The sequence below is a fragment of the Panulirus ornatus genome, chromosome 46, assembly GCF_036320965.1.
Source record: "Panulirus ornatus isolate Po-2019 chromosome 46, ASM3632096v1, whole genome shotgun sequence".
Lineage (NCBI taxonomy): Eukaryota > Metazoa > Arthropoda > Malacostraca > Decapoda > Palinuridae > Panulirus > Panulirus ornatus.
In genome coordinates, this window is record NC_092269.1 from 37223343 (window position 1) to 37235842 (window position 12500).

At 44.6% G+C, this 12500-nt stretch overlaps 1 protein-coding gene across 3 annotated transcripts in view; it reads right to left on the minus strand.

The window, feature by feature from the left end:
* norpA (no receptor potential A) overlaps nucleotides 1–12500 on the minus strand; it is a 248454-nt gene that overhangs the window by 75826 nt on the left and 160128 nt on the right. For all 3 annotated transcript variants that reach the window (XM_071689120.1, XM_071689119.1, XM_071689118.1), the window contains exon 2: nucleotides 6430–6662. In XM_071689120.1, the coding sequence (XP_071545221.1) occupies nucleotides 6430–6513 (84 nt within the window). In that variant the 5' untranslated portion in view covers nucleotides 6514–6662. The remainder of the gene's footprint in view (nucleotides 1–6429; nucleotides 6663–12500) is intronic.

The following is a 12500-nucleotide window of genomic DNA, read 5'->3' on the forward strand; positions in this document are numbered from 1 at the left end:
AAGTGGGGGGTGTGAGAAAGGCATGGTGGAGGGAAGGGGAGGTGGGGGTTAAGGGAACGGAAGTACACTTATCGAAATGAGACGGGCTGGAGAGAGAGAGAGAGAGAGAGAGAGAGAGAGAGAGAGAGAGAGAGAGAGAGAGAGAGAGAGAGAGAGAGAGACCTCCCATCATGACATACACACAGACACACACACACACACACACACATTATATATATATATATATATATATATATATATATATATATATATATATATATATATATATATATATATATATATATATAATCCTTATCAAATCTTTATTACGAAACTTTTCACCTAAAAAAAAACTTTCTTCTTTTTCACGGAAATGACCTTATTTTATTTTATCCGAAAAATTTCGAGAGTCTCCAAACTTTATTACTTTTAACCCAGTCTCTCCCGCCCATAACTGTATAACAAAAAACGTTACAGCCAACTGACACCTGTAATTACCTTTCCTTAATACACTTAAATGGAATACAACATATACTGAAACGAATATATATATATATTTTTTTTTTTTTCGCTGTCTCCCGCGTTTGCGAGGTAGCGCAAGGAAACAGACGAAAGAAATGGCCCAACCCACCCCCATACACATGTATATACATACGTCCACACACGCAAATATACATACCTACACAGCTTTCCATGGTTTACCCCAGACGCTTCACATGCCTTGATTCAATCCACTGACAGCACGTCAACCCCGGTATACCACATCGCTCCAATTCACTCTATTCCTTGCCCTCCTTTCACCCTCCTGCATGTTCAGGCCCCGATCACAAAAAATCTTTTTCACTCCATCTTTCCACCTCCAATTTGGTCTCCCTCTTCTCCTCGTTCCCTCCACCTCCGACACATATATCCTCTTGGTCAATCTTTCCTCACTCATTCTCTCCATGTGCCCAAACCATTTCAAAACACCCTCCTCTGCTCTCTCAACCACGCTCTTTTTATTTCCACACATCTCTCTTACCCTTACGTTACTTACTCGATCAAACCACCTCACACCACACATTGTCCTTAAACATCTCATTTCCAGAACATCCATCCTCCTGCGCACAACTCTATCCATAGCCCACGCCTCGCAACCATACAACATTGTTGGAACCACTATTCCTTCAAACATACCCATTTTTGCTTTCCGAGATAATGTTCTCGACTTCCACACATTCTTCAAGGCTCCCAGAATTTTCGCCCCCTCCCCCACCCTATGATCCACTTCCGCTTCCATGGTTCCATCCGCTGCCAGATCCACTCCCAGATATCTAAAACACTTTACTTCCTCCAGTTTTTCTCCATTCAAACTCACCTCCCAATTGACTTGACCCTCAACCCTACTGTACCTAATAACCTTGCTCTTATTCACATTTACTCTTAACTTTCTTCTTTCACACACTTTACCAAACTCAGTCACCAGCTTCTGCAGTTTCTCACATGAATAAGCCACCAGCGCTGTATCATCAGCGAACAACAACTGACTCACTTCCCAAGCTCTCTCATCCACGACAGACTTCATACTTGCCCCTCTTTCCAAAACTCATGCATTCACCTCCCTGAAAAGCGAAGGCAAATAGAACATTCTACATGGCTCCATTTCACCACGATCCCTTGCCCGCGCGCCAGTTTTGCATCGCGCTGTAAACTCCCGGCATCGATCACGCTGAAGCGATGGTGTGGGGCACCGGCGATAATTCAAAAAGTGGTGCACGGAACACCACAAGACTTAAATTAACGACGAGACGACGGCCGGCCACACCCACGCCTCAACGCATGAAGAAGAGGGAGGGAGGCGGCTGATGGGAACCGCCGCCATTATCACCACCACAACGGCATATGCCTAAATCAACCGAGAATCCCACATCCTTATTTTACGCCTATTTTGTGCCAAGAAATATTCATAAAGTTAATAATTATAAAGTTAATTATTATAAATAATCACATAATCATGAATATATATAAATATAAGGTCTACTAAAGACTGCTCCAGTCGGCCTTTGATCTATGGTCAGGTTCATTATTGGAACAAAACAGAGATTGGAGACGAATTGTTGACTGACTCTCTCTCTCTCTCTCTCTCTCTCTCTCTCTCTCTCTCTCTCTCTCTCTCTCTCTCTCTCACACACACAAAAACCTGTCCATTTCTAATTGAAATAATTCTATTAAGTTGGTGCACAGAAGTCAATAACCACCGGTGATAATACACGATCACATTAATGTGACTACAGACAGGAAGCAGTTGAAACAAAAACGCCTTTTGAGGGTTTCCCCTCCCAACAAACGAATCTCCAACCACAGCTGTTCCTCCCACACTCCAACACTCTAAAACCCCCATTCATCACAGAGAGAGAAAAAACATCTAAAATTTCTTGCTGAAACCTCTATTTTGAGTGTGATAAACCCGCCTCTCTCTCTCTCTCTCTCTCTCTCTCTCTCTCTCTCTCTCTCTCTCTCTCTCTCTCTCTCTCTCCTCTTTCCATCACCCTCATTATCATTTTCTTTCAGAGACGACATTTCTTTTTTTCTTTTCCGTCCCATTTCGACCACCCCTCATTACCATTCCCTTTCTTCAGATAATAATTTTTGACCATTATTTACCGTGTCTGTATCACTCATATCTTGGTCTCCTACAAAAGAACACGTTTGAACATCTCTTCTCCTGAACCTTAGAAGGCGACTAAAAGGGGAATGGAGCGGGGGGGCTGGAAATCCTCCCCTCTTGTTTTTTTTTTTTAATTTTCCAAAAGAAGGAACAGAGAAGGGGGCCAGGTGAGGATATTCCCTCAGAGGCCCAGTCCTCTGTTCTTAACGCTACCTTGCTAAAGCGGGAAATGGCGAATAGTTTGAAAGAGAAATATATAATATATATATATATATATATATATATATATATATATATATATATATATATATATATATATATATATATCCCAGCCTGTGGCAGGTATCCATTTTATCGACCATCCCCTTGGAGTGGATGAACAGCGGGGTTGTCTATGGACCGACTTCCGCAGCCAGGATTCGAACCTATGCGCTCGACCCTGGGCGGTCCCGTGCACAGCCCATAATGTTTTTATTGCCTTGCTACCACCATCATCATCATCACTACCAACATCTTCACTACCACCACCATTTTTATATCATCACTATCACCACCAACTTCACCACAACTATTACTTAACCCAGCGTCATCAACACACCCTCTCTCTCTCTCTCTCTCTCTCTCTCTCTCTCTCTCTCTCTCTCTCTCTCTCTCTCTTTCTCTTAAGTCTCCAGACACACCGCCTAACTTTCTCTAAGTCTCTCTTAAATGCTATTATCTCTCCATGCCATTGTCTTGTAATCTCTCCATTTTACTTATCTCACTCCTTGCTCCACGCTCTTTTCTTTCCAATCTCTTTTTTTTTTTCTCTCTCTCTCTCTCTCTCTCTCTCTCTCTCTCTCTTCACCTCCTTCTTATTCACTTATCTCTTTCCTTTTTATCTGAGAAGTTAGAATAAAGAACCCAAACTGCAAAGTCTTCCTCGTAACAAAACCCAAGTTCCAAAAAATCGTCACAAAAGATAAAAAGAAAAAAAGAATACAGAAATACCAGACGAGACAAAAAAATATATATATACCATAACTAAAAAAAAAAAAAAAAACCTTGCGAAATTCCAGAACATTCCAGCCACTTCTGGAACACGGCAGCAGCAGCAGCTCAGGAGAACACGCCATTCCCTCATGAAACGTTCCATCAATTCCTGGAACACACCGGCAACTCAAGAGAACATAACAGTCCCTCATGAAACGTTCCATCAATTCCTGGAACACACCAGCAACTCAAAGAGAACATAACAGTCCCTCATGGAACATTGTAACAGCTCCTGGAACACCCCAGCAACTCAAGAGAACATAACAGTCCCTCATGGAACATTGTAACAGCTCCTGGAACACCCCAGCAACTCAAGAGAACATAACAGTCCCTCATGGAACATTGTAGCAGCTCCTGGAACACCCCAGCAACTCAAGAGAACATAACAGTCCCTCATGAAACGTTCCATCAATTCCTGGAACACCCCAGCAACTCAAGAGAACATAACAGTCCCTCATGAAACGTTCCATCAATTCCTGGAACACCCCAGCAACTCAAGAGAACATAACAGTCCCTCATGGAACATTGTAACAGCTCCTGGAACACCCCAGCAACTCAAGAGAACATAACAGTCCCTCATGGAACATTGTAGCAGCTCCTGGAACACACCAGCAACTCAAGAGAACATAACTGTCTCTCATGCAACATTCTAGCAGTTCCTGGAACACCTTAGCAGTGCGCACAACACTCCATAACATGCCACTACCTAACAGAACATTCCAAACATTCGTGCAACACCCCATCATTGAAGAGAGAGCTTCCTCAACACACAGAACAGTGTTGTAATTCTTGGAACACCTTAGCAGTCCAGAGAACAACACTTCGTAAAGTTCACAGAACATTCCAGCAATTCCTGGAACATCTTAACACTCCAGAACAAAAAGAACTCTCCAATGACCTGGAACCATTTCAGAACTCCTGGAACACACACACACACACACCCAAAAACAACTCAAGAGAACACGTCAGCAGTTCAGGGAACACGTCAGCAGCAAAAACTGAAGAGAACACGTCAGCAGTTTAGGGAACACGTCAGCAGCAAAAACTGAAGAGAACACGTCAGTAGTTTAGGGAACACGTCAGCAGCAAAAACTGAAGAGAACACGTCAGTAGTTTAGGGAACACGTCAGCAGCAAAAACTCAGAACACGTCAGCAGTTTAGGGAACACGTCAGCAGCAAAAACTCAGGAGAACACGTCAGCAGTTTAGGGAACACGTCAGTAGTTTAGGGAACACGTCAGTATCCCACAAGAAAGCATTCCAGCAACCCTGCTCCTTCGTCTATCAACCCAGGTCACGGGGTCACACGACTTGGCAACACACTCGCCTTCCTTACCACAGGTCAGGGACCTACCTGCGCTACCTGTTTCCCATGCAACACAGGTCGTTATGACCTGTACTACCTGTTTCCCATGCAACACAGGTCACGATGACCTGTGCTACCTGTCTTCCAGCTGGCACCTCTGTATGACAGATGGTATAGGAGGAACACATCCACCCACAGAAAACGACCATTACGACGAAAGCAATTGCAAACGCGTTCCGAAATCGTGGTTCTTTCTCCGCCTGCAACGTAGACGCCATGAAGACCATTCTTCCTCCACCTCAGAGAAGACCCCCCTCTCCACCACCACGACCTCCCTCCCTTACCACCACCATGACCTCCCTCCCTACCACCATGACCTCTCTCCCTTACCACCATGACCTCTCTCCCTTACCACCATGACCTCTCTCCCTTACCACCATGACCTCTCTCCCTACCACCACGACCTCCCTCCCTACCATCACGACCTCCCTCCCTACCACCATGACCTCCCTCCCTACCACCATGACCTCCCTCCCTACCACCATGACCTCCCTCCCTACCACCATGACCTCCCTCCCTCTACAACAAGACGCAGACGCTACCTCCCCAAAACTGTTGTCTAACGGCAGATGAAATCATCCTTCCAGCCAAACAGTCACTGGACGACATGACCATCATTACAACGCATGTCTAAGTACCCTCCCTCATCTCCCTCACGGCTGGGATATATGACCCTCCCTCATCTCCCTCACGGCTGGGATATATGACCCTCCCTCATCTCCCTCACGGCTGGGATATATGACCCTCCCTCATCTCCCTCACGGCTGGGATATATGACCCTCCCTCATCTCCCTCACGGCTGAGATATATGACCCTCCCTCATCTCCCTCACGGCTGGGATATATGACCCTCCCTCATCTCCCTCACGGCTGGGATATATGACCCTCCCTCATCTCCCTCACGGCTGGGATATATGACCCTCCCTCATCTCCCTCATGGCTGAGATATATGACCCTCCCTCATCTCCCTCATGGCTGAGATATATGACCCTCCCTCATCTCCCTCATGGCTGAGATATATGACCCTCCCTCATGACTGATGTACAACCCTAAATCTTCCTCCCCCAAAACCCGTAACTTGCATCTTGAAGTCTGAGAACCGAAAAAATTATCACATTACTTCTCCTCCCCCTCGACCTCGACCTCTCTCTCCCTCTCTCTCTCAAGGAATACCACCTCTGGGCCTTGAAACATTGGGGTTCCACCACTCACCTCCCTCTCTCTCTCTCAAGGAATACCACACCTGGGCCTTGAAACATTGGCGTTCCACCACTCACCTCCCTCTCTCTCTCAAGGAATACCACCCCTGGGCCTTGAAACATTGAGTTCCACCACTCACCTCCCTCTCTCTCTCAAGGAATACCACCCCTGGGCCTTGAAACACTGGGGTTTCCAACACCACTCACCTCCGTCCAGCGATCGAACACCGCACCTTCCTGGAGGCGAGAATCCACCTCTTTCCTCCACACGAAGTCGAAGTACTTGGTCATGGCTGGGGCGCGGTTGCTGGTGCCTGCTGGAGGGGGGGGGAGGGCGGGCTCAAGGGCGTCCTGCTCGTGGTGTCTTGGCTCTTCCTGCTGCAGGAGCTGTCTGGAGGCGCCTCAGACCGGGTACCATTAGACACGCCCTAACCCCGCACCTGGAAAGGACACAACCGTGAAAGAACATGAGACTCATGACGTCATAATCGTATATACACATTCATGTGTGTGTGTGTGTGTGTGTGTGTGTGTGTGTAACTGGTGTTACAGGACTCTGCCCACACGTTGGTAAACAGCGCGTGACAACGTCACATTTGGTAACGTTCGTTGTCAACAAAGGAGTAACAATATCGTCATGGAACTTCTCGCTCACAAAGGAGACCAACCTTTCCCTGCTTCGGAATGGAGCGCAGCGTCGGGGAAGCCCCATAAAAAGGAAGAGAGCGCAGGGGAGGTCCTGGGGCTATATGATCAAATCAACCATACGTAAATTTCTCAGTACTGGTCATGTGTGTGCGAACATATACGTAAATGTGAATGTGTGTGTTCCCAGAAGACATACCATATGTACGTGTGTGTGTGTGTGCGTGTATGTGTTCCCAGAAGACATATATATGTACGTGTGTGTGTGTGTGTGTGTGTGTGTGTGTGTGTGTGTGTGTAGGTCTATTAACTTGATTATTAAGTCCCCTAGCGAGAGGTTACCACGCAAACCACTGCAACAAATACTTCATTTCTCGATGGGGCGTTTTCCACTTCGAGCGGATTCATCTGTCAATCTACATCAAGAACGAGGAACCTCATAGACCCACTACGTACACTACGTATATAAAGATATCTCAAAAGAGAGAGAGAGAGAGAGAGAAAGAAACTCTCTACATAGACATAGAGAGCTATCTTAAAAAATGGAGAAAGAGGGAAAAGAAGTAAAGAGGCCATTATTGTGTACATGGCGGTGGTGGAAGTTTGGGAGGCAGGCATTAACGAACCACACTTCAAAAACATTTGGAGGTGGAGTTAATAGACAGAGACCTAAACTGCAGACCACACGGTACATATCCTTTCACTGGGACCTGGACCTTTGACCTGAGACCATCGAAAACCATCGTAAAATATCCCCCTCAACCCCATCCTACCCTACCCCACCTCAACTGCTCCACCTCACGAGTCAACCAAACCCGACAGAAATTTCCTCATAATTTCCCTCGACACTGTTGTATCCCCCCCCCCCCAGGCCATACCTGGTGGAGCAGGTCAGAGAGAAGGGGGGCCAGTGACCTCGGGTCATGCAATGCCTTTAACTACCGCACCGTGCGGCTCACAAACGACCCGACCCTACTGACGAGATATATCTGGCTATATTTAGCGTCTCTCACGACTGAACTGCTGATTACCTGCTCCATCTGAACCAGGTATCAACGAACTATATATATATATATATATATATATATATATATATATATATATATATATATATATATATATATTCCTATGAGTCCACGGGGAAAATGAAACATGAAAAGTTCCCAAGAGCACTTTCGTGTAATAGTCACATCATCAGGGGAGACTCATAGGAATATCTTGATCACGCGCAAAATTGTGATCCTTTCCAACATATATATATATATATATATATATATATATATATATATATATATATATATATATATATATATATATATACATACATATATCGACCTGAGGGCAACAAATAACCTCCATATATACAAGAATGTTGCCTTGGGAGACCTGTATATACGTATAACAGTCTCTTACACCTGTCATACATACAAACATACATATAACATACATACATGCATACATACATACAAGATACATACATGCATACATACAACATACATACATATATACATACAACATACATATACATACATACATATATGCATACATACAACATACATACATGCATACATGCAACATACATACATGCATACATGCAACATACATATATGCATACATACAATATACATACATATATACATACAACATACATATACATACATACATACATACATACATGCATACATACAACATACATGCATACATACAACATACATACATACATACATACACACCCTAGCCAGGTGTATATCATCTTTTCATACCATCTCTCCCCCCGCCCACACCCCACACACCACCTCCTCCTCCCCACAATCCTCCAGTATGGGGAGAAAAATGAAATGTCCTCGTCCCTACCCACCCATCCTCCCCTTCACCCCCATTTCTTTTTTCTTTCTAAAGAGGGAAGAGATGGGACCGTGGCCCATCCACTGGTCATACCTGGCTCCATCTTGGGAGCGAGATGGGAAGATGGAGAGAGAGAGAGAGAGAGAGAGAGAGAGAGAGAGAGAGAGAGAGAGAGAGAGAGAGAGAGAGAGAGAGACAGAGCCCCCCTTGTGCAGATGATGAGTCCGTTCCGTCTCCCTCGTTAGTATCACTCCGGATAATTACACTCAGTAAACAACAATTACCTTAAATCACACACACACACACACACACACACACACACACACACACACACACACACACACACACCCGGGGGGGCGGCAAATTGTACTGTATGTTCTGGGTAATTAAATCAACTGGCAAATTGCTTCTCTGTTTCCCTTGGCGATTTTCTTTGCGCACAAGTGGCGTGGTTGAGCGAGAGAGAGAGAGAGAGAGAGAGAGAGAGAGAGAGAGAGAGAGAGAGAGAGAGAGAGAGAGAGAGAGAGATTACGAAGATGGAATGAGAGAACAAAGGACTGAAGATAAGTAAGATAAAAGAGAGTAAAGATGACAAGACACGCAAGAGGGGGGAATATAGAGATAAAAGATGAGAAATCATCTTTTCAGGAACAGATTAATAACAGACGAACGAATGAGGAACCACATGAGACGTATGAGGGGCCGCATGAGACGTATGAGGGGCCGCATGAGACGTATGAGGGGCCGCATGAGACGTATGAAGGGCCGCATGAGACGTATGAGGGGCCGCATGAGACGTATAAGGGGCCGCATGAGACGTATGAGGAACCTGGAAGATGGGAGGTAAGATAAAGGAGAGAGAGAGAGAGAGAGAGAGAGAGAGAGAGAGAGAGAGAGAGAGAGAGAGAGAGAGAGAGAGAGCAGACAAAAAAGATGGCCACGGAGGAAGATAATGGTCCCGTCTGGAGCGTCAATAACGCGTCCGTTGTGGAGTTCAGTCCTCCCACGTGGAGTTTTAATCCCGATATTTGGTGTTCAATCCTCTTATGTGGAGTTTTAATCCCGATATTTGGTGTTCAATCCTCTTATGTGGAGTTTAATCCTGATATTTGGAGTTCAATCCTCTTATGTGGAGTTTAATCCTGATATTTAGAGTTCAATCCTCTTATGTGGAGTTCAATCCCCCTATATGGAGTTGTCCTATGTGTACTTCAATCCTATGTGGAGGTCATCCCTTCTATGTGGAGTTTAATCCCCCCTATATGGAGTTTAGTCCTATGTCTAGTTCAATCCCCCCCTACATGGAGTTCAGTCCTATGTCTAGTTCAAACCTCCTATGTGGAGTCCAATCCTCCAATATGGAGTTCAATCCTCCTATGGGTAGCTCAATCCTCCTATGTGGAGTTCAATCCTCCTACATGGAGTTCAATCCTCCTACATGGAATTCAATCCTCCTACATGGAGTTCAATCCTCCAAAGTGGAATTCAATCCTCCTACATGGAGTTCAATCCTCCAAAGTGGAATTCAATCCTACTACTTAAAAGAGTTCAGTATTACTGTTTAGTCCTATCTATTCTAAAGCTCAGTCCTCCTATCTGGAGAGAGAGAGAGATCCTTCCACTTGGAGTCAAACACCGTTGCCGTAGAGCCAACCATGGCCTCCTTCACAAAACACACCATCACATTCTAATCACCAGGTGCCCCTCAGGGGGCTGGGCTGGCTGGCGTTGGTCCCCCCTCTCTCTCTCTCTCTCTCTCTCTCTCTCTCTCTCTCTCTCTCTCTCTCTCTCTCGAGTGAAATACATTATTAATGCTGATATATATCACTGTTTATCTTAGGCTCTCTGGAGTCCCCCCCACCCCAAGGCTACTGGAGAGAGAGAGAGAGAGAGAGAGAGAGAGAGAGAGAGAGAGAGAGAGAGAGAGAGAGAGAGAGCCATGTGAGTGACTGTTTGCACGAGATGATGGTCGTCTGGTGTTTGGGTTCGTACTGGTGCGTACACCTGTTTGCCTGTGTTTGCGGGCTTGTTTACCGCCCCCTCCCACACACACACACACATACACACACACACACACACACAAACATACAGACATGCACACACACACACACACACACACACACACATACAGACATGCACACACAAACAGACACACACATTATATATATATATATATATATATATATATATATATATATATATATATATATATATATATATATATATATATATAGTCACCAGAATAAGCCAATTATAACTGCTCTGCAGAACACACACAACTCACGTAGCGCCAACACAATTATTCCAAACTTTAACTTGTTTTTCTTTTTAAAGTCCAGGGGAACAGGCGAGCCCAAGCCTGCAGGCCTCAATCCCTGTTAACTCCCACCGTTTGCTGCTACTGTTTCCTGTTGGCAGTTCATGATGAATCCATTCATATATATATATATATATATATATATATATATATATATATATATATATATATATATATATATATATATATATACACTTTTGCTACATGTTTAAATCAGTGATGGGGATGTGTGAGAATCAGTGGTGGAGATGTGAGAATCATTGTTGGAGAGATGTGAGAATCAGTGTTGGAGGTGTGAGAATCAGTGTTGGAGAGATGTGAGAATCAGTGTTGGAGGTGTGAGAATCAGTGTTGGAGAAGTGAGAATCTGTGGTGGAGATGTGAGAATCATTGTTGGAGAGATGTGAGAATCAGTGTTCGAGGTGTGAGAATCAGTGTTGGAGAAGTGAGAATCTGTGGTGATGTGAGAATCAGTGTTGGAGAAGTGAGAATCAGTGTTGAAGTGAGAATCAGTGTTGGAGGTGCGAGAATCAGTGTTGGAGACGTGTGAATCAGTGTTGGGGGTGTGAGAATCAGTGTCGGAGACGTGAGAATCAGCCAATCAAGAGCTGAACAAATTTATGGATCAAGGATTCGTGAGTGGTGGGGATTGGGGTGGATGAAACAAAGGAGAGAGAGAGAGAGAGAGAGAGAGAGAGAGAGAGAGAGAGAGAGAGAGAGAGAGAGCCAGACGGCTCGTGTCGCTTAGCAGCGTCTCGAACCCGGAGCAAAAAAAAGAGAAAAAAACACATATTCACCACCTGGCCATGGCCAGCCGAGCAACGCAGTGAGAGCAAGAAGGACATCACAACACACTATGTATAGGAACGATTGGTAAACACACACACTACACTACACACTCCTCCCCTCATCCAAACTTCCCTCTTCCCCTCGAATCCACATGGGCGAAATTCTCATCTCCATTCACGCGAGCCCGGACCGTTTGAAGGCCGAAGGGGGAGGGGGGGGGGGGTATTGTTAGGGTTGGGGTGGGGTTTGGGGTTCGAACCGGGGACATGGAAATTGGACCTATTTACTTCAGTCTCAATTTTGGATCATTATTTATCATCATCACAATAAAGTAGGTTTTTTTAATCACTTGTATTACTACTTTTGTTATTGTTATCGTAATTATGACCATAACTACCATGACAATCATTACGATAACTACCACACTTACAGAGCAACCAATTAGGACACGTGATTTAGAGGGACGAGTTTCGTATGATCACGTATGAATATGAGAAGAAATGATTTTGTGAAGAAATGAAAAGGTCAATTATGAATATGTGAAGAAATGAATAAGTTCAATTATGAATACGTTACAAAATGAATAAGTTCAAATCGTGAATATGGGAAGAAATGAATAAGTTCAATTATGAATACGTTACAAAATGAATAAGTTCAATCGTGAATATGGGAAGAAATGAAT